This window comes from Bufo gargarizans, chromosome 2, assembly GCF_014858855.1.
Source record: "Bufo gargarizans isolate SCDJY-AF-19 chromosome 2, ASM1485885v1, whole genome shotgun sequence".
NCBI lineage: Eukaryota > Metazoa > Chordata > Amphibia > Anura > Bufonidae > Bufo > Bufo gargarizans.
Window position 1 is genome coordinate 20,487,979 of NC_058081.1, and position 22,350 is coordinate 20,510,328.

Below are 22,350 nucleotides of genomic sequence, written 5' to 3' on the forward strand. Positions count from 1 at the left end.
TATACTGCACATCTGGGATTACACATGCATAAGTGACTGTCACATTTAGAACAGAAATACAGCTTTTTGGTTAGGGTGAAAAAACCCTCTATTATACTGCACATCTGGGATTACACATGCATAAGTGACTGTCACATTTAGGCCATAAATACGGCTTTGGCATACTGGGGTGAAAAAACCCTCTAATATACTGCACATCTGGGATTAGACAAGCATAAGTGACTGTCACATTTAGGCCAGAAATAAGGGCTTTTTGGTTATTGGGGTGAAAAAACCCTCTAATATACTGCACATCTGAGATTAGACAAGCATAAGTGACTGTCACATTTAGGCCATAATACGGATTTTGCATACTGGGGTGAAAACAGCCTCTGATATACTGCATATCTGGGATAAGACGTGCATAAGTGAGTGTCACATTTAGGCCACAAATACTGCTGTCATATAGAGTTAAAAAAATAAATAATTAGTGCAATACCCTTAATTATTTTTAACATACTTAACCACTTTTTACTTTGCTTTGTAAACGCTAACTATGAGGAAAACATCTAATAAGGGACGCGGTCATGGTCGTGGTGGTGGTGTTGGTGAAGCCTCTGGTGCAGGGAGAGGACGTGGCCGTTCTGCCACAGCTACACGTCCTACTAAACCTACTACCTCAGGTCCCAGTAGCCACCAGAATCTACAGCGATATTTGGTCGGGCCTAATGCCGTTCTAAGGATGGTAAGGCCTGAGCAAGTACAGGCGCTAGTCAATTTGGTGGCCGAAAGTGGATCCAGCACGTTCACATTATCTCCCACCCAGTCTTCTGCAAAAAGGGCACAGGTGGCGCCTGAAACCCATGTCCATCAGTCTGTCACATCACCCCCGTGCATATCGGAGAACCTGTCTGAGTCTCAAGTCATGCAGCAGTCTCTTATGCTGTTTGAAGACTCTACTGGCAGGGTTTCCCAAGGGAATCCACCTTGCCCTTCCCAGGGGTGGAAGACATAGAATGCACTGACGCACAACCACTTATGTTTCCTGATGAGGACATGGGAATACCACCTCAGCACGTCTCTGATGATGACGAAACACAGGTGCCAACTGCTGCGTCTTTCTGCAGTGTGCAGACCGAAAAGGAGGTCAGGGAGGAAGACTGGGTGGAAGACGATGCAGGGGACGATGAGGTCCTAGACCCCACGTGGTATAAAGTTTGTGCCACTGACTTTCAGAGTTCGGAGGAAGAGGCAGTGGTGAGACCGAGCCAACAGCGTAGCAAAAGTGGGAGCAGGGTGCAAAAGCAGAGCAGCCGTCACCAAAACAGTTCGCCTGCTACTGGCCACCGTCACCAGGGACCGAGCACACCAAAGGCAGCTTCAAGGAGTTCCCTGGCATGGCACTTCTTCACACAATGTGCTGATGACAAGATCCGAGTTGTTTGCACGCTGTGCCATCAGAGCCTAAAGCGAGGTATTAACATTCTGAACCTTAGCACAACCTGCATGACCAGGCATCTACATGCGAGACACGGGCTGCAGTGGAGTAAACACCTTCAAAACTAAGAAAGGTTGCTCCCTCTTCTGCTGCTGCCTCGGCCTCTTCTTCCGCCTCTGGAGGAACGTTGGCACCTGCCGCCCAGCAAACAGAGGATGTTCCACCAACAACACCACCTCCGTCACCAAGCATCTCCAACCATGTCACACGGAAGCGTTCAGCTCTCCATCTCACAAACCTTTGAGAGAAAGCGTAAATTCCCACCTAGCCACCCTCGATCCCTGGCCCTGAATGCCAGCATTTCTAAACTGCTGGCCTTTGAAATGCTGTCATTCAGGCTGGTGGAGACGGACAGCTTCAAACATGTCACTTGCTGTCCCACAGTACGTCGTTCCCAGCCGCCATTACTTCTCCAGGAGAGCCATGCACAACCAAGTATCGGATAAAATCAAGTGTGCACTGCACAACGCTATCTGTGGCAAGGTCCACCTAACCTCAGATACATGAACCAGTAAGCACGGCCAGGGACGCTATATCTCCCAAACTGCACACTGGGTAAATGTAGTGGCGGCTGGGCCCCAGGCGGAGAGCTATTTGGCGCACGTCCTTCCGCCGCCAAGGATCGTAGGGCATCATTCTTTGCCTCCTGTTGCCTCCTCTTCCTACTCGGCTTCCTCCTCCTCTTCTACCACCTCCTCATCCGGTCAGCGACAGACCTTCACCACCAACTACAGCACAGCCAGCGGTCACCTCGCCGCAACAACCGGCCCCAACTGCTGATATGGAGCTTGTTAGCAGGAGGCAGCATTTGAACATCATGGTGGAACAGTATCTGTGCACACGCCAACACGTACTGACTTATGGTTCTGCCCCATTCAACTTCTGGGTCTCCAAATTCTCCACATGGCCAGAGCTTGCCCTGTATGCCTTAGAGGTGCTGGCCTGCCCTGCAGCCAGTGTACTCTCTGAACGTGTATTTACCACATCAGGAGGCATCATTACAGACAGACGCAGCAGCCTGATCACAACCAACATGGACAAGCTCACGTTCATTAAAATGAACCAGGCCTGGATCCCACAAGATTTGTCTGTACCTTGTGCAGAATAGACAGTTCTAACAGCCTCAACCATCCATCCTTGTACTCAAGTGCACTTATTCCTTTTTTTTTTTTTATATGTCCCAATATTTTGAGGGATACCCCTATGTAAAAATGCAAAATAACACACATCTGTGTTGGCTACCTATTCCTCCTTCGCCGCCGCTTCCACCTAGACCACCACGTGAGCCTACACCGCCACATCCACCAATTCACCACTTCCTCAACCTCTTCCTCCGACATCATACCTAATTTTTATTTTTTAAGGACTTTTATGTTTTTTTTTATTCATTTCACTATCCACATTTGTTTGTAGAGCATTTGCCATGCTCTTAAGCACATTTTGCTGCCTTTTGCAGTCCTCTAGCTCTTTCCATGACATTTTTACAGCAATTTTAGTGTTCAAAAGATCGGGTCCCTATTGAGTTCAATAGGGTTCGGGTTTGGGGTCAAGTTCGGTTCAAGTTCAGGTCCTGAAACCAATTTTTTTTTTCAAGTTCGGCCAAACCTGCCGAACCCGAACATCCAGGTGTCCGCTCAACTCTAGTTAAGACACTATTACTTCTGGAGTGGAGTACAGGAATGTGGGCATCTGGGGCAGCTACAGGCATGGTGATAGGTAAAGGAGTGGGAAGTACTTTAAAGGGAGGCAGGGTCTGAAGTGTGAGGAGAGGTTGTATAATAGTAAAAGAGGGAGCTGGAAAAGCAAGGTGCTAAAGATGTCTACTCCGCAAACTCTGCAGAGATTTGTCATGGTCAGGAGAAGTTATCATGGCAGCCTGGGCCTGGTGAAGAAGAAAAGATGGAAAGTTAACTTCTCCAATTAGAGGAGATATCAACTTGAATCATTGGACTAAATTGTATTTTAGTACATTAGCCTATGTGCTAAGAGTAAATAGAAATTTTTTCGGTCTCCTCAATGTAGGCCCTAACAACCTTCAATTTGACAAGCTGCGGTTATGGATCAGCAACAAGTTCTTTCCATTGGACCTATCTTTTTGAATTCTTGTGTTCTCTTACTTTCATTAAATTGCTAGTTTTTACACAATACTCCACTCTTCATTGCGATTAGATTTCTATCGAGGTGAAAACTATTGTATTTCACACCGAAAAAAAGACATAGCTATTTGCTTCGCATGTAACCAGCTCACAGAATACTGAAAATTGGAACGACAAGATGTGAAGTTAGAATCACTATAGGAGACTCATATGCTCCCAGGAGCCAAGAAGCCAAGCATAAGCTTGACAATGCCTCCCCATTTTATTAAAGGGTAAACAGAGATAGACAACGCTGTAAACAGGGTTTGAACCTGTGCGGGGAAACCCCATTGGATTTCAAGTCCAACACCTTAACTACTTGGCCATCCCAGCATATTTGTTCCAAAAACTGCTATCACGCTTGCTTCTATAATCCTGATTGGTGAGTGGACAATCACCCTACCCCTATACAGCCCCTCTAGCCTTCAAGGAGCAAAAACCCCTTTCCTTGTTCAAGACCACGACGGTTTTTGCATTGGACAGTCAATATCCAGAGATTGGACAAACTTTAAAATGAAAGCCACATAAATATTACTTTCGTAAGTGGTACCAAGAGCCTCAGTTAATCTTCCTACGATAAGTGACAGAAGGTAAAGAAGGTCTTGCACAAGGTCTCAATTTACTAATCAATTAAAGTAACACCCAGCACAGACTCCAAACTCAAAAAAGAACAACCAACAAAACCTAACATAAGCTCTTTTTATATTTTCTTCTTTTATCTTATATCACAACTGTAGACCATGACAAATTAAATAGAAAATCGCTATATTCTTTTCTTGGGCTGCATCCATGTTTTCTCCCCCTCTGACTCTAGTGCAGCTGAGCCAGGAAGTTAAGGCTGGAGACTGGGGTTCGATTCCCCGACGGGGAGGCCTTGCATTTTCTTAGTATAAACGACTACGTTAAGAAAGAAAGAGAAAATATTAAAAGCCTAATAGAAAATATTTGAAGAAACCTATAGAAATGAGACATTTGCTCAATTTGCTTTGCCGTGTGGAAGCTCCTGGCCGGTTAGCTCAGTTGGTTAGAGCGTGGTGCTAATAACGCCAAGGTCGCGGGTTCGATCCCTGTACGGGCCATTCTGTTTTTCACCTCTATGCAGTAAAGGTGGTTTAACAAGTAAAATTCTGCTTAGATGTACTGTAGCAAATGACGGGATTGTGGCAGCAAATAGCATGCATATATTTTCTGCTGACATATAGAATAGTGCCATCTCAGGGCACGCTGTGTTCATGTAAAGCGCTATATCCTTATGCTGGAGAACATAAGAAATGTTTGGATTTCTTACATTAGTCTGTTTTCCCTTAGTCCTAACAACATCACAAGTAACCCTCCCTATCTTATTTTACTTTATAATTAAAAACTGCATGGGTGGGGTTGTAGTCACCATCATGGTAATTGGAGAGTGCAGTAAATTAGTCATTTGATTATTTAAATTTTATCCGTCCTACCATTTCACACGGGCAGAATTACCCCATTATTGTGCTGCTGTTAAGACTAATGGAGAAAAAAATTGCTGCGAACATTAGAGCTAGAAATTCGTTATTAAATGGAGTGTAACTTTTTACACAAAGAGGAGTTAGTATGGCAGTATATTTGGTATCTAGCAACTTTGCTATGCAAGTAGGGTTCACATTTCTGCGTTTTTTTCCACTAGAAAAGTATGTGTATACTTTTGTCCCCTACATGTCTCCCTTCTACTAAATCTGCGGTTCACCCCCTGTTGTCATGCTTTTTCTGTCCCAAGTAACACAGGAGCAGAGAGACAGACTACAGGAAGTTGGGGGGTGTCTATCTATCAAAGTGTGCTCCTATTTGCTCACCGGTAGCCTGCCTCTCCTAACAGCCAAACAAGCAGCAGCTCATGCAAGTAAACTGAGCTCATCCAGCTGCTTAGTTCTGTGTCATGTCTCTCACTGCTATGCAATCTAGACATGACAAAGAACTAAGCATCCAAAATCAGGCTTTTGCTTTCCTATACAGTGCATGTAGGGAAGTGTGGGAATCAAAGTATTTCAGTTCAGTACTATTAGACTGACATCTAAGGGACAGGCCCCCGGCTATGGAGAAAGCAGAAAATAGCGGAGCAGCAGCTGCAGAAATAGGGGGCACAGAATTGTTGGGCAATGAGGAAGCAGCATAGTTTGCAGTTTTTGGTGAAGGTTCAGGCACGCTTTAAGCCATTTGTGCCGGTTTAACATTCATACTTCTTGTTTGTTAGCAGTTTCTCCTACCTCCAGGCCGATGCCATTGTTCTAAAAGGGCCGCTGATGCAGGGTCATGTGACCCATCCCGTCCACCAGCATTTCCTCGTTAGTATAGTGGTAAGTATCCCCGCCTGTCACGCGGGAGACCGAGGTTTGATTCCCTGACGGGGAGGCTTTAAATTTTCTTAGTGTAAACGACTACGCTAAGAAAGAAAGAGAAAATATTAAAATCCTAATAGAAAATATTGAAGAAACCTATAGAAATTAGACATTTGCTCAATGTGCTTGGCAGTATGGCAGCTCCTGGCCGATTAGCTCAGTTGGTTAGAGCGTGGTGCTAATAATGCCAAGGTTGCGGGTATGATCCCCGTACGGGCCATTCTGTTTTTCACCTCTATGCAGTAAAGGTGGTTTAACAAGTAAAATTCTGCTTAGATGTACTGTAGCAAATGACGGGATTGCGGCAGCAAATAGCATGCATATAATTTCTGCTGACATATAGAATAGTGCCATCTCAGGGCACGCTGTGTTCATGTAAAGCACTATATCCTTATGCTGGAGAACACAAGAAATGTTTGGATTTCTTATGTTAGTCTGTTTTCCCTTAGTCCTAACATCATCACAAGTAACCCTCCCTATCTTATTTTACTTTATAATTAAAAACTGCATGGGTGGGGTTGTAGTCACCATCATGGTAGTTGGAGAGGGCAGTTAATTAGTCATTTGATTATTTAAATTCCATCCGTCCTACCATTTCACACGGGCAGAATTACCCCATTGTTGTGCTGCTGTTTGGACTAAGGGAGAAAAAAATTGCTGCGAACAGTACATAAAGGCAGCTAGAAATGTGTTGTTATTAAATGGAGTGTAACTTTTTACACAAAGAGGAGTTAGTATGGCAGTATATTTGGTATCTAGCAACTTTGCTATGCAAGTAGGGTTCACATTTCTGCGTTTTTTTCCACTAGAAAAGTATGTGTATACTTTTGGCCCCTACATGTCTCCCTTCTACTAAATCTGCGGTTCACCCCCTGTTGTCATGCTTTTTCTGTCCCAAGTAACACAGGAGCAGAGAGACAGACTACAGGAAGTTGGGGGGTGTCTATCTATCAAAGTGTGCTCCTATTTGCTCACCGGTAGCCTGCCTCTCCTAACAGCCAAACAAGCAGCAGCTCATGCAAGTAAACTGAGCTCATCCAGCTGCTTAGTTCTGTGTCATGTCTCTCACTGCTATGCAATCTAGACATGACAAAGAACTCAGCATCTAAAATCAGGCTTTTGCTTTCTTATACAGCGCTTCAAGCCATTTGTGCCGGTTTAACATTCATACTTCTTGTTTGTTAGCAGTTTCTCCTACCTCCAGGCCGATGCCATTGTTCTAAAATGGCCCCTGATGCAGGGTCGTGTGACCCATCCCATCCACCAGCATTTCCTCGTTAGTATAGTTGTAAGTATCCCCGCCTGTCATGTGGTAGTCTGGGGTTCGATTCCCTGATGGGGAGGCCTTGCATTTTCTTAGTATAAACGACTACGTTAAGAAAGAAAGAGTTGACAATCCTAGCTCATCCACAGTCAGACAAGCATAAAAAGATCTCATCCCAGACATTTTGGGATTGCAGGCACTGCCAATTTCAATTTGAGACCTGCCTTGAGTTGCAGAACAGCTCCTGACCTAAACTACAGCTGCGGCCTAGCGGCCAAGTGCATCCACGGCCTAGATTTGTATTGGACGCGGCCGATTGCTGGGCTCTACCTGCCGCTACCAGCCGGAATAATTCCTGCACAGTCGCCGGCCGAGCGGAGTCTCACAGCCTGGTTTCCAAAGCAGCCCTTGCAGGCTTTCAAGGACGGCGAGATACCGCTCCGGAAAACAACATACATCAAGCGGGCGCCATTTTGAGGATCCGAACACCGGACCAGTCGGCAGCAGATAAGCCACTATCTGACATCGGAATCCAAGAATAAGGTACCCCCCCTTGCCTTCTGCGATCCGGTATACTGAAGGGCTATAGGATCTTACCACATAGGTCCCCGTTGCTCCACGCAGGACCTCAGCTGCAGCGATGTGTTCCAGTGCATCGGTATTAGATCTGGCCCTGGTACTTCTCATAGTGTAGTTACTTAACTCCTCACTACTCCTCGGTGTATCTCTGTCGAATTCTGAACATAAGGAGCCTTTCCATGTGAAATCGGCAGATTTAAAGAGACAGTAACCTAGTTTGAATAAAGCGCTGAAATGACAGCAGTAGTTTCCCACATTCATAAAATGATTTAAAAGCTTGAACCTGGGCTTAGTCTTTCCTCTATTCTATGATGTGACTCTCTCTTAACCCGTGATGAAGAAGTGATCATAATTCTCTACAGGGGCAAGTCCAAATGCACTTATGGTAAAAATAGGCAGATATAAGGGGGTGGAACAGGCTTTCTCAATCCGATTTAGACAGATTCATGATGAAGAAGAACACTATAAACCAAGGGATCCCTTCCTTTACACCCAAAGGCAACCCACAAAAACAGCTAAATTCACAGCAGGACAGGGAAAGTGAGGAAGAGGAATCTTTTGAGGCAGCCTCAGATCTACCCATTTCCAGATCTTTTATCTCACAAGCTTTATCGAAAGCATTAAATCCTGTCTTAGAGGAACTATCTGAAATAAAGCGAGAAATGAGACAAGTGGGTCAGAGTGTTGAAGCTTTAGAGTCCACCTAAGCAGCTGTTGCTGAATACACAAATAAAAATTCTACTGCTCTCTCTGTCTATCAAAACCACATAAATTACCTTTATGACTTCATTGAAGATCAGGACAATAGAGGTAGAAGAAATAATATACACATCAGAGGAGTCCCAGAGTCTGTCGCTAACGAGGCTATCCCTAATGCTGTTAAAGAAATTTGCAGAGCACTACTGGGTGAAGCACATCCTGACCCTATCATAATTGAAAGAGCTCACCGTGCCCTTCGTCCTAGGCCCAAACAGGGTGACCCTCCTAGAGACATAATCTGCAAACTGCTAAATTTCGCACAGAAGGATCTTGTAATGAAAAGAGCCAGAGAAAGTGATAATATCATCTACGTCCCTTTTTTCAAGATCTTGCCCCTGCCACTCTTAATAAGAGACGTGCCCTGAAACCACTCACAGACCACTTAAGAAATAGACGCATCACCTTTAGATGGCTCTTCCCATTCGGAATGCTTATATCCTGGAAGGAGAAGAAGCTCATTCTGAGATCACCTAAAGACCGCCCAGATATTCTTGAAACACTAGAGATACAAGATGTGGATATCCCAGACTGGTCTGCTACAAACGACGTCCTTATCCCACAGGATATCTTACCTCCCACCTCATAGGAATTAGTAGGAGGTGGCAAATCTTCAAAGTCCAAGAAAAAGCATGGGAAACTAACTCCTAGAAGCATCATTCCTGAAGAGGACTGAATCTTCTCCTTAATGTTTAGAGATGTTTTGATCATATAGTTCCGTACACTGCGGTCTGAGGGTGGCGACTAGATTGTTGACGGCGTAGACCCCTTCTCTTTTGACCTCTAAACCCCTTTATTCGTAATTGGTATACCTGATTCATATACAGGGATGGTTCGGGGTCTGGGTGGTCAGCGATCTATGCTTGTGACACCTTAGTTACAATGCGGAGTCTTGATGCTCTATTTTGATCTCAGGCAATGCTCAGGGTAATTTGGTTATCGCCCTATATTTTCTCTATAGATAACACTCACTTCTTTATCTCACTCATGAGTCTAATGTAATGCCTCACATGCTGGCCCTGTACTGTTTCCAGGGCTTAGGACTTCTTTCCTTTGCTAGAGGTACAGACCTAAAGAGGTCCCATATTGGGATAAAGAAATCCCTAGTTCCCTTACTCAGCAGAGGATTGTTAATACAATGTTTATTATATGTGTTGACGTTCTTTCTCTTATATTCTATTCCTTTTCCACCCCCTCAAAATTGCAAACTCTTGGCACCAATGACACCAACTACCTCTCCACCAGATTATAGCAACGGAGTCGACTCAGGCATCCAGTGGTATGTAAGTACTGCTCCCTCTCAACTCAGACACCAACATGGCTGACATTCATATAGCCACATATAATGTCAAAGGTTTCAAAAACCCCTCCAAGAGAAGTCAGATTCTACATTTTCTACACAAAGAAAAAACTAAAGTAATCCTATTACACACTTTAAAAATAAATGGATCCCTAATCTGTCTAGGTCCTACTACAACCAGTGGTTTCACAGCTCTTCCACACACTCAAACAGACTCGGTACTAGAATCGATTTCCATAAGCACCTCGACTTTAATATGACTGACACATTAACGGACCCCAATGGTCATTTTGTTTTGGTGAAAGGGACTATTAACTCCCAAATGTACACATTCGCCAATCTTTATGCACCTAATGTTGCCCCAAAAATTTGGTTTGAAAGCACTTGGCGAAAGTTTGAGGATTTTAGAGAAGGTATAGTATTCTTAGCAGGTGACTTCAACGTCGCCCTTAACCCAAAACTTGACACTTCATCAGGGAAATCCTCTGTCTCTTTTAAAACCCTTAACTGCATAAAGAAACTTATACACAACAGCAATCTTATAGATGTGTGGCGAGCGAATAAACCAGGGGAAAAAGATTTCTCCTTTTCCGCCCTTCATAATTCCTATCATAGATTAGATTACATTCTGGTGCCTACACCTGAAATACATCTATGCACTGAAATGCATATTGTTAATATGGTCCACTCTGACCACGCCCCAATTTTCATCACATGGAAATTAACAAACACTAATCCCAGAACCTCTGTCTGGAGACTAAATGAGACGCTGCTGGACAACATACAGGTCAAAGATAGGATAGAGAAGAAGCTGAAAGAATATTTTGCTCTGAATGACTCAGGTATGATATCTCCACATATAATATGGGAAGCACACAAATTAGTCATCAGGGGTGACTTCATATCTACAGCCTCACATATTAACAAACTAAGATTTGCCAGAGTAGCCGAGCTCTATGACAAAATATCCAAGTTAGAGACTGCTCATGAACAGTCTCAATCAAATCAACATCTGGTAGAACTCTCCTCAACCAGAGATGAACTTAAGGGACTTCTAAATATGCAATCAGCTAAGCTTTATCTCGCCCTTAAGCAGAAGTTTTTTGCCCATGGCAACAAACCTACCAAATTTATGCTAGCCTTAATAAGACAGCTTAAAAGGAAGTCTAGGATCTCAGCTATCCTGAACGATAAGAAAGAACTAGTAATAGATGATGCAGAGATTGCAAACGCCTTCCAAGGCTTTTACTCAGCTCTCTACAATATAGATAAATCCGACCCTGAAATCACTTGGGTAGAAAGAGCAGCTCGGACCAAAGTATTTTTAAATAAACTTCTACTTCCCTCCCTGACTCCCGAACAAGCCACCGGTCTATGCACACCAATTAAACCCTCTGAACTCTCTGACACTCTAAAACAAATGCCAAAAGGTAAATCCCCAGGACCGGATGGTCTCCCTTTGCTATATTATCTTTCATTCAAAGATACGCTAATGCACCACCTAATCAACTCCTTTAATGCTGCACTCTTAGGCAAGGAGTTTTTACCACAAACTGTTAATGCCCATATCACCCTGATACCCAAGCCACAAAAGGATCCTGGTCTATGTTCGAGCTACAGACCCATTTCTTTGCTGAATCTTGATGTAAAGATTTACGCAAGGATTTTGGCTAATAGAATAAAACCTTTAATTAAAGATCTGGTGCACCCTGATCAAACTGGATTTGTCCCTAACCGTGAAGGCAAGGACAACACCTATAAAGTCATTAACACTATAGCCTTAGCAAAAAAGAACAGGTCTCCTTTGGTGGTTCTGGGAACAGATGCTGAAAAAGCATTCGATCGTGTGGCCTGGGCCTTTATCAAAAGCGCCTTATCTAAGTTCGGCTTCCCCAAATCCTTCATACAGGCCATCTTCTCTATGTATGGTTTCCCTAGCGCAAATATAAAAGTAAACAACATCCTCTCCCACCCGGTCCAGATTAGCAATGGGACGAGACAAGGCTGCCCACTCTCACCAATACTCTTTATCCTCACAATAGAACCCCTATTACAGTTTATCAGACAGTCCAAAGAGATTAAGGGATTGGACTGTGGAGGTTTGGCGATCAAACAAGCGGCATATGCTGATGACCTTTTATTAATGGTCTCCAACCCGCTTCAGGCCTTTCCAGCCATTATTAAGGTGTTTACTGAGTTCAGTTTCATCGCTAACTTCAAAATTTATCTGCCAAAGTCTGTGGCAATGAACATAAATCTCCCATCCAGTCTTATAAAAAAGCTCAAGGAAATATCTCCATTTGAATGGACGCAGTCATCTATAAAACTCCTTGGTATATACATCACATCTGACCTAGCTAAACTTTATGAGACCAATTTCCCCCCTCTGCTAAAATCTATACCAGCAATTTTGCTGCCTAGTAGCTTTTTCAACTCTTTCAGGAAGATTTGCTCCTCTTATGTTTGGGGGAATAAAAAACCTAGAATCTCAAATAAGATCCTTCTTCTCCCCTTTATGCAATGAGGAATTGGTTTTCCCTCAATCATAAGATATCACAGAGCGGTACACATCAATAGAGTCATTGACCTGTTGAGGCAACCTAAACATAAATTCTGGATCTCTTTGGAAGAAAGACTGATCGGTTGCCCGATCAGATCTCTATTACTGTCTGAGGCAGGGAAAGCCACACTCCTGAATAAAGATGATCCTCTTGTTTCAACTACTCTGTCAATATGGAACAACCCAGACGTTAGAAATAATTGTATGTCTTTCCCCTCCCCCCTCATGAATATCAAAGATTGCCTTGGCCTTAACATAGAGAGCTTTAATATTCTACCCTCACAACTGCGAAACTCCACCCTTCCAATAGAAGAACTCCTAGATAGTGATGGTACCCTTCTAAGTTCTACGAAATTAATAAAGAAATTCCAGTTAAATAATCTGAACCAGGTGCAATACACCTGTCTGAAAAATACTGTAAGCCATATTTGTAAGAAAATTGGAGAAAACACATCACTATCCTGGTTTGAAAAACCAGTTTCACAAACCCTATATCCTACGAGGATTATCTCCATAGTCTCTAAGAACCTATTGCAATCGGAACTTCCCTCCTCCTTATATTTCGTAAAGGAATGGGAAAGGGATCTAAACTTAAAATTCACAGAAAAAGAAACGCAAACCATATTAAGCGCTCCTAGATTGTCATCTAGATGTGTGTCAATACAAGAGAACGCCTACAAAGTTCTCACCAGGTGGTATTTAACCCCAGTGAGATTGAGCTTGATGTACAGCAACACTTCTGACAGATGTTGGAGATGCCTCATAGGGAAAGGTTCCTTTCTACACATCTGGTGGTCATGCCCCCAAATTAAAACATATTGGGAGAGGGTTTTTAATCTAATTAGAGACATATTAGTATTAAAAGAAGATCTACTCCCTACATGCCCCAAGATAGCCCTCCTGTTCTTATTATCGCACCCTTTAGATAACCTTAAAAAATCTCTATTGAATATAATATTATCAGCAGCTAGACTGTTAATTGCTTCTAATTGGAAGTCTACTTCGTCCCTGTCAATCTCCCAATGGAGAGGGAAGGTAGAATCACGCTCTCATTATAGGTATATGGAAATTTGGTCTCCTTGGAGAACAAGAAAAGATTACATCACCACACACCAGATCAAAAAAATGGACCCCCCCCCCCTCTCTTTTGTCGTAACTCACTGGTGGTTATTGTATAATTCTCCCCCTGCCTATAACTCAAAATTCAAGCGCAGCGATACGGCTGGATGCCTGGTCACTTCGGCTCAATCTCAGAAGGCTAACTCATATGTCCTGGTCCTGATGATCGTTTTCTCTCTCATGTACTGGTAGATAGTGTGTGTCATCTTCACCTTCAACCCATTATTCCCAACCTCTGCCCTTCCTTCCCCCCTCCCCCTCTCCCTATCCCCCTCCCCTCTCTTCCACCCCCCAACTACTGTTCTAAGTTAAGTTTATTTCTACTTACCTTCTTATTTGGAAATCATTAGATTCATAGGTATGGTGCTAACTCTTAGTTTCTTTCTCCAGCCTGATAGATGGTACCTTTATGGTTGTGCTGGCACCAGATCAGACAGAATCATTGCAGCTACTCTGGTGACCCACAAAGTTAGCGTTCCATATATGCAATAGCCTCAGGGCGACCAGTTATCTTCAGTTTTTTCTTTTACTAGCTCGTAAGCACCAGATAGTAAGGTTCAAGGGCTGTGATTTTACTGAGTTTGTACTAATGTGTATTATCTTACCAATTTTGACTTGTTTCACACTGTAACAACTAGCATTTTACTCGCGTCATATAATTGCTCCTCATCATTTTGTACAAATTTGCATGTATACCACTGTACAAACTTACTTTACTGCACCAATATTTGTATACTTTCATCTTTGTTACAAAATCAATAAAAAGATTTTGAAAAGAAAGAAAGAAAGAAAGAAAGAAAGAGAAAATATTAAAAGCCTAATAGAAAATATTGAAGAAACCTATAGAAATGAGACATTTGCTCAATGTGCTTGGCAGGCTGGAAGCTCCTGGCCGGTTAGCTCAGTTGGTTAGAGCGTGGTGCTAATAACGCCAAGGTCGCAGGTTCGATCCCCGTATGGGCCATACTGTTTTTCACCTCTATGCAGTAAAGGTGGTTTAACAAGTAAAATTCTGCTTAGATGTACTGTAGCAAATTACGGGATTGCGGCAGCAAATAGCATGCATATAATTTCTGCTCACATATAGAATTGTGCCATCTCAGGGCACGCTGTGTTCATGTAAAGCACTATATCCTTATGCTGAAGAACATAAGAAATGTTTGGATTTCTTACGTTAGTCTGTTTTCCCTTAGTCCTAACATCATCACAAGTAACCCTCCCTATCTTATTTTACTTTATAATTAAATACTGCATTAATGGGGTTGTAGTCACAATCATGGTAGTTGGAGAGAGCAATTAATTAGTCATTTGATTATTTAAATTCCATCCGTCCTACCATTTCACACGGGCAGAGTTACCCCATTGTTGTGCTGCTGTTAGGACTAAGGGAGAAAAAAATAGCTGCGAACAGTACATAAAGGCAGCTAGAAATTCGTTGTTATTAAATGGAGTGTAACTTTTTACACAAAGAGGAGTTAGTATAGCAGTATGTTTGATATCTAGCAACTTTGCTATGCAAGTAAGGTTCACAGTTCTGCGTTTTTTTCCACTAGAAAAGTATGTGTATACTTTTGGCCCCTAGATGTCTCCTCTTCTACTAAATCTGCGGTTCACCCCCTGTTGTCATGCTTTTTCTGTCCCAAGTAACACAGGAGCAGAGAGACAGACTACAGGAAGTTGGGGGGTGTCTATCTATCAAAGTGTGCTCCTATTTGCTCACCGGTAGCCTGCATCTCCTAACAGCCAAACAAGCAGCAGCTCATGCAAGTAAACTGAGCTCATCCAGCTGCTTAGTTCTGTGTCATGTCTCTCACTGCTATGCAATCTAGACATGACAAAGAACTAAGCATCCAAAATCAGGCTTTTGCTTTCCTATACAGTGCATGTAGGGAAGTGTGGGAATCAAAGTATTTCAGTTCAGTACTATTAGACTGACATCTAAGGGACAGGCCCCCAGCTAAGGAGAAAGCACAGACTCCAAACACAAAAAAGAACAACTAACAAAACCTAACATAATTTCCTTTTTTATTTTCTTCTTTTATCTTATATCACAACTGTAGACCATGACAAATTAAATAGAAAATTGCTATATTCTTTTCTTGGGCTGCAGCCATGTTTTCTCCCCCTCTGATTCTAGTGCAGCTGAGCCAGGAAGTTAAGGCGGAGAGGGCTTGGTTTAGGCTACATAATTTACGTCTACCCAGTAATAGTAGCCAATTTGTTGGAAGGAATCTCCTAGTTACCAATTGTATAAAATCAAAGCGTTAACAGTACAGGCTCTGAAACATGCATAGCATTAGCAATAGTACATACATAGAACCAGCCATAATACCAATTAGTGTTTACGTAGCTAATTGGGGCTCGTTTAAAGCTTTACAGGGAAAGGCACTCAAGTTTTACTAGACACCTATGTGGAGGCATTTAGAGGACACTATTACCGTCTTCATGCCACTAAGGGGACAAAATTACTGTGTAGGGCACACAATGGAAAGATTCATGTGTGAAAAACCTTCTGGGGCACTGAATAAAACTATAACTTTTGGAGTAACTATAGTTAAGACACTATTATTTCTGGAGTGGAGTACAGTATTTGGGGGAGTAATATACAGTATTTGGGGGAGTACTTTACAACATAGCAAGTACAGGAATGTGGGCATCTGGGGCAGCAAAAGGCATGGTGATAGGTAAAGGAGTGGAAAGTACTTTTAAAGGGGAGGCAGGGTCTGAAATGTGAGGAGAGGGTGTAGAATAGTAAAAGAGGGAGCTGGAAAAACAAGGTGCTAAAGATGTCTACTCTGCAAACTCTGCAGAGATTTGTCATGGTCAGGAGAAGTTATAACTTCTCCAATTAGAGGAGATGTCAACTTGAGTCACTGGATTGGATTGTATTCTAGTACATTAGCCTATGGGCTAAGAGTAAATTGAAATTTTCGGTCTTCTCTAAGTAGGCTCTACCAACGTTCAATTTGACAAGCTGCGGATATCCATCACCAACAAGTTCTTGTGGAGGGTTCCATGGTGTAATGGTTAGCACTCTGGACTCTGAATCCAGCGATCCGAGTTCAAATCTCGGTGGGACCTATCTTTTTGAATTCTTGTGTTTTCTTACTTTCGTTAAATTGCTTGTTTTTACACAATACTCCACTTTTCATTGCGATTAGATTTTTATCGAGGTGCGAGCTATTTTATTTCACAATGAAAAAAAGACATAACTATTTGCTTCGCTTGTAACCAGCTCACAGAATACTGAAAATTAGAACGACAAGACGTGAAGTTAGAATCACTTTAGGAGACTCATATGCTCCCAGGAGCCAAGGATAAGCTTGACAATGCCTCCCTATTTTATTAAAGGGTAAACAGAGATAGACAACGCTGTGAACAGGATTTGAACCTGTGCGGGGAAACCCCATTGGATTTCAAGTCCAACGCCTTAACCACTCGGCCATCACAGCACATTTGCTCCAAAGTTTCTGTCACGCTTGCTTCTAGCATCCTCATTGGTGAGTGGACAATCACCCTACCCCTATACAGCCCCTCTAGCCTTCAAGGAGCAAAAACCCCTTTCCTTGTGCAAGACCACGCCGGTTTTTGCATTGGACAGTCAATATCTAGAGATTGGACAAACTTTAAAATGAAAGCCACATAAATATTACTTTCGTAAGTGGTACCAAGAGCCTCAGTTAATCTTCCTACGATAAGTGACAGAAGGTAAAGGAGGTCTTGCACCAGGTCTCAATTTACTAATCAATTAAAGTAACACCCAGCACAGACTCCAAACCCAAAAAAGAACAACCAACAAAACCTAACTTAATCTCCTTTTTTATTTTCCTCTTTTATCTGATATCACAACTGTAGACCATGACAAATTAAATAGAAAATCGCTATATTCTTTTCTTGGGCTGCAGCCATGTTTTCTCCCCCTCTGATTCTAGTGCAGCTGAGCCAGGAAGTTAAGGCGGAGAGGGCTTGGTTTAGGCTACATAATTTACGTCTACCCAGTAAGAGTAGCCAATTTGTTGGAAGGAATCTCCTAGTTACCAATTGTAATATACAGTATTTGGGGGAGTAATATACAGTATTTGGGGGAGTACTTTACAACATAGCAAGTACAGGAATGTGGGCATCTGGGGCAGCTACAGGCATGGTGATAGGTAAAGGAGTGGAAAGTAATTTTAAAGGGGAGACAGGGTCTGAAGTGTGAGGAGAGGGTCTAGAATAGTAAAAGAGGGAGCTGGAAAAGCAAGGTGCTAAAGATGTCTACTCCGCAAACTCTGCAGAGATTTGTCATGGTCAGGAGAAGTTATCATGGCAGCCTGGGCCTGATGAAGAAGAACAGATGGAAAGTTATCTTCTCCAATTAGAGGAGATGTCAACTTGAGTCACTGGATTGGATTGTATTCTAGTACATTAGCCTATGGGCTAAGAGTAAATTGAAATTTTCGGTCTCCTCTAAGTAGGCTCTAACAACGTTCAATTTGACAAGCTGCGGATATCCATCAGCAACAAGTTCTTGTGGAGGGTTCCATGGTGTAATGGTTAGCACTCTGGACTCTGAATCCAGCGATCTGAGTTCAAGTCTCGGTGGGACCTATCTTTTTGAATTCTTGTGTTTTCTTACTTTCGTTAAATTGCTTGTTTTTACACAATACTCCACTTTTCATTGCGATTAGATTTCTATCGAGGTGCGAGCTATTTTATTTCACAATGAAAAAAAGACATAACTATTTGCTTCGCTTGTAACCAGCTCACAGAATACTGAAAATTAGAACGACAAGACGTGAAGTTAGAATCACTATAGGAGACTCATATGCTCCCAGGAGCCAAGGTGCCAAGCATAAGCTTGACAATGCCTCCCTATTTTATTAAAGGGTAAACAGAGATAGACAACGCTGTGAACAGGATTTGAACCTGTGCGGGGAAACCCCATTGGATTTCAAGTCCAACGCCTTAACCACTCGGCCATCACAGCACATTTGCTCCAAAGTTTCTGTCACGCTTGCTTCTAGCATCCTCATTGGTGAGTGGACAATCACCCTACCCCTATACAGCCCCTCTAGCCTTCAAGGAGCAAAAACCCCTTTCCTTGTGCAAGACCACGCCGGTTTTTGCATTGGACAGTCAATATCTAGAGATTGGACAAACTTTAAAATGAAAGCCACATAAATATTACTTTCGTAAGTGGTACCAAGAGCCTCAGTTAATCTTCCTACGATAAGTGACAGAAGGTAAAGGAGGTCTTGCACCAGGTCTCAATTTACTAATCAATTAAAGTAACACCCAGCACAGACTCCAAACCCAAAAAAGAACAACCAACAAAACCTAACTTAATCTCCTTTTTTTATTTTCCTCTTTTATCTGATATCACAACTGTAGACCATGACAAATTAAATAGAAAATCGCTATATTCTTTTCTTGGGCTGCAGCCATGTTTTCTCCCCCTCTGATTCTAGTGCAGCTGAGCCAGGAAGTTAAGGCGGAGAGGGCTTGGTTTAGGCTACATAATTTACGTCTACCCAGTAAGAGTAGCCAATTTGTTGGAAGGAATCTCCTAGTTACCAATTGTAATATACAGTATTTGGGGGAGTAATATACAGTATTTGGGGGAGTACTTTACAACATAGCAAGTACAGGAATGTGGGCATCTGGGGCAGCTACAGGCATGGTGATAGGTAAAGGAGTGGAAAGTAATTTTAAAGGGGAGACAGGGTCTGAAGTGTGAGGAGAGGGTGTAGAATAGTAAAAGAGGGAGCTGGAAAAGCAAGGTGCTAAAGATGTCTACTCCGCAAACTCTGCAGAGATTTGTCATGGTCAGGAGAAGTTATCATGGCAGCCTGGGCCTGATGAAGAAGAAAAGATGGAAAGTTAACTTCTCCAATTAGAGGAGATGTCAACTTGAGTCACTGGATTGGATTGTATTCTAGTACATTAGCCTATGGGCTAAGAGTAAATTGAAATTTTCGGTCTCCTCTAAGTAGGCCCTAACAACGTTCAATTTGACAAGCTGCGGATATCCATCAGCAACAAGTTCTTGTGGAGGGTTCCATGGTGTAATGGTTAGCACTCTGGACTCTGAATCCAGCGATCCGAGTTCAAATCTCGGTGGGACCTATCTTTTTGAATTCTTGTGTTTTCTTACTTTCGTTAAATTGCTTGTTTTTACACAATACTCCACTTTTCATTGCGATTAGATTTCTATCGAGGTGCGAGCTATTTTATTTCACAATGAAAAAAAGACATAACTATTTGCTTCGCTTGTAACCAGCTCACAGAATACTGAAAATTAGAACGACAAGACGTGAAGTTAGAATCACTTTAGGAGACTCATATGCTCCCAGGAGCCAAGGTGCCAAGTATAAGCTTGACAATGCCTCCCTATTTTATTAAAGGGTAAACAGAGATAGACAACGCTGTGAACAGGATTTGAACCTGTGCGGGGAAACCCCATTGGATTTCAAGTCCAACGCCTTAACCACTCGGCCATCACAGCACATTTGCTCCAAAGTTTCTGTCACGCTTGCTTCTAGCATCCTCATTGGTGAGTGGACAATCACCCTACCCCTATACAGCCCCTCTAGCCTTCAAGGAGCAAAAACCCCTTTCCTTGTGCAAGACCACGCCGGTTTTTGCATTGGACAGTCAATATCTAGAGATTGGACAAACTTTAAAATGAAAGCCACATAAATATTACTTTCGTAAGTGGTACCAAGAGCCTCAGTTAATCTTCCTACGATAAGTGACAGAAGGTAAAGGAGGTCTTGCACCAGGTCTCAATTTACTAATCAATTAAAGTAACACCCAGCACAGACTCCAAACCCAAAAAAGAACAACCAACAAAACCTAACTTAATCTCCTTTTTTTATTTTCCTCTTTTATCTGATATCACAACTGTAGACCATGACAAATTAAATAGAAAATCGCTATATTCTTTTCTTGGGCTGCAGCCATGTTTTCTCCCCCTCTGATTCTAGTGCAGCTGAGCCAGGAAGTTAAGGCGGAGAGGGCTTGGTTTAGGCTACATAATTTACGTCTACCCAGTAAGAGTAGCCAATTTGTTGGAAGGAATCTCCTAGTTACCAATTGTAATATACAGTATTTGGGGGAGTAATATACAGTATTTGGGGGAGTACTTTACAACATAGCAAGTACAGGAATGTGGGCATCTGGGGCAGCTACAGGCATGGTGATAGGTAAAGGAGTGGAAAGTAATTTTAAAGGGGAGACAGGGTCTGAAGTGTGAGGAGAGGGTGTAGAATAGTAAAAGAGGGAGCTGGAAAAGCAAGGTGCTAAAGATGTCTACTCCGCAAACTCTGCAGAGATTTGTCATGGTCAGGAGAAGTTATCATGGCAGCCTGGGCCTGATGAAGAAGAAAAGATGGAAAGTTAACTTCTCCAATTAGAGGAGATGTCAACTTGAGTCACTGGATTGGATTGTATTCTAGTACATTAGCCTATGGGCTAAGAGTAAATTGAAATTTTCGGTCTCCTCTAAGTAGGCCCTAACAACGTTCAATTTGACAAGCTGCGGATATCCATCAGCAACAAGTTCTTGTGGAGGGTTCCATGGTGTAATGGTTAGCACTCTGGACTCTGAATCCAGCGATCCGAGTTCAAATCTCGGTGGGACCTATCTTTTTGAATTCTTGTGTTTTCTTACTTTCGTTAAATTGCTTGTTTTTACACAATACTCCACTTTTCATTGCGATTAGATTTCTATCGAGGTGCGAGCTATTTTATTTCACAATGAAAAAAAGACATAACTATTTGCTTCGCTTGTAACCAGCTCACAGAATACTGAAAATTAGAACGACAAGACGTGAAGTTAGAATCACTTTAGGAGACTCATATGCTCCCAGGAGCCAAGGTGCCAAGTATAAGCTTGACAATGCCTCCCTATTTTATTAAAGGGTAAACAGAGATAGACAACGCTGTGAACAGGATTTGAACCTGTGCGGGGAAACCCCATTGGATTTCAAGTCCAACGCCTTAACCACTCGGCCATCACAGCACATTTGCTCCAAAGTTTCTGTCACGCTTGCTTCTAGCATCCTCATTGGTGAGTGGACAATCACCCTACCCCTATACAGCCCCTCTAGCCTTCAAGGAGCAAAAACCCCTTTCCTTGTGCAAGACCACGCCGGTTTTTGCATTGGACAGTCAATATCTAGAGATTGGACAAACTTTAAAATGAAAGCCACATAAATATTACTTTCGTAAGTGGTACCAAGAGCCTCAGTTAATCTTCCTACGATAAGTGACAGAAGGTAAAGGAGGTCTTGCACCAGGTCTCAATTTACTAATCAATTAAAGTAACACCCAGCACAGACTCCAAACCCAAAAAAGAACAACCAACAAAACCTAACTTAATCTCCTTTTTTTATTTTCCTCTTTTATCTGATATCACAACTGTAGACCATGACAAATTAAATAGAAAATCGCTATATTCTTTTCTTGGGCTGCAGCCATGTTTTCTCCCCCTCTGATTCTAGTGCAGCTGAGCCAGGAAGTTAAGGCGGAGAGGGCTTGGTTTAGGCTACATAATTTACGTCTACCCAGTAAGAGTAGCCAATTTGTTGGAAGGAATCTCCTAGTTACCAATTGTAATATACAGTATTTGGGGGAGTAATATACAGTATTTGGGGGAGTACTTTACAACATAGCAAGTACAGGAATGTGGGCATCTGGGGCAGCTACAGGCATGGTGATAGGTAAAGGAGTGGAAAGTAATTTTAAAGGGGAGACAGGGTCTGAAGTGTGAGGAGAGGGTGTAGAATAGTAAAAGAGGGAGCTGGAAAAG

At 42.6% G+C, this 22,350-nt stretch overlaps 1 protein-coding gene and 11 non-coding genes across 12 annotated transcripts in view; 6 read left to right on the forward strand and 6 right to left on the reverse strand.

The window, feature by feature from the left end:
• LOC122925512 (extracellular calcium-sensing receptor-like) overlaps positions 1-7,898 on the reverse strand; it is a 49,787-nt gene extending 41,889 nt beyond the window's left edge. Inside the window, exon 1 of the mRNA XM_044276866.1 lies at positions 7,840-7,898. Coding sequence (XP_044132801.1) covers positions 7,840-7,898 — 59 coding nt within the window. The remainder of the gene's footprint in view (positions 1-7,839) is intronic.
• Positions 3,864-3,945, reverse strand: TRNAS-UGA. Its single transcript has one exon. It is a non-coding gene; the product is annotated as a tRNA-Ser (tRNA).
• TRNAI-AAU lies at positions 4,618-4,691 on the forward strand. Its single transcript has one exon. It is a non-coding gene; the product is annotated as a tRNA-Ile (tRNA).
• A 6,548-nt stretch (positions 7,899-14,446) lies between the features above and the next one.
• TRNAI-AAU lies at positions 14,447-14,520 on the forward strand. Its single transcript has one exon. It is a non-coding gene; the product is annotated as a tRNA-Ile (tRNA).
• A 2,045-nt stretch (positions 14,521-16,565) lies between these two features.
• On the forward strand, positions 16,566-16,637 carry TRNAQ-CUG. The gene has a single exon. It is a non-coding gene; the product is annotated as a tRNA-Gln (tRNA).
• A 289-nt stretch (positions 16,638-16,926) lies between these two features.
• On the reverse strand, positions 16,927-17,008 carry TRNAS-UGA. The gene has a single exon. It is a non-coding gene; the product is annotated as a tRNA-Ser (tRNA).
• A 1,066-nt stretch (positions 17,009-18,074) lies between these two features.
• On the forward strand, positions 18,075-18,146 carry TRNAQ-CUG. The gene has a single exon. It is a non-coding gene; the product is annotated as a tRNA-Gln (tRNA).
• Positions 18,147-18,443: 297 nt separating this feature from the next.
• TRNAS-UGA lies at positions 18,444-18,525 on the reverse strand. The gene has a single exon. It is a non-coding gene; the product is annotated as a tRNA-Ser (tRNA).
• A 1,067-nt stretch (positions 18,526-19,592) lies between these two features.
• On the forward strand, positions 19,593-19,664 carry TRNAQ-CUG. Its single transcript has one exon. It is a non-coding gene; the product is annotated as a tRNA-Gln (tRNA).
• A 297-nt stretch (positions 19,665-19,961) lies between these two features.
• TRNAS-UGA lies at positions 19,962-20,043 on the reverse strand. The gene has a single exon. It is a non-coding gene; the product is annotated as a tRNA-Ser (tRNA).
• Positions 20,044-21,110: 1,067 nt separating this feature from the next.
• Positions 21,111-21,182, forward strand: TRNAQ-CUG. The gene has a single exon. It is a non-coding gene; the product is annotated as a tRNA-Gln (tRNA).
• A 297-nt stretch (positions 21,183-21,479) lies between these two features.
• On the reverse strand, positions 21,480-21,561 carry TRNAS-UGA. Its single transcript has one exon. It is a non-coding gene; the product is annotated as a tRNA-Ser (tRNA).
• Between the last annotated feature and the right edge of the window lie 789 nt (positions 21,562-22,350).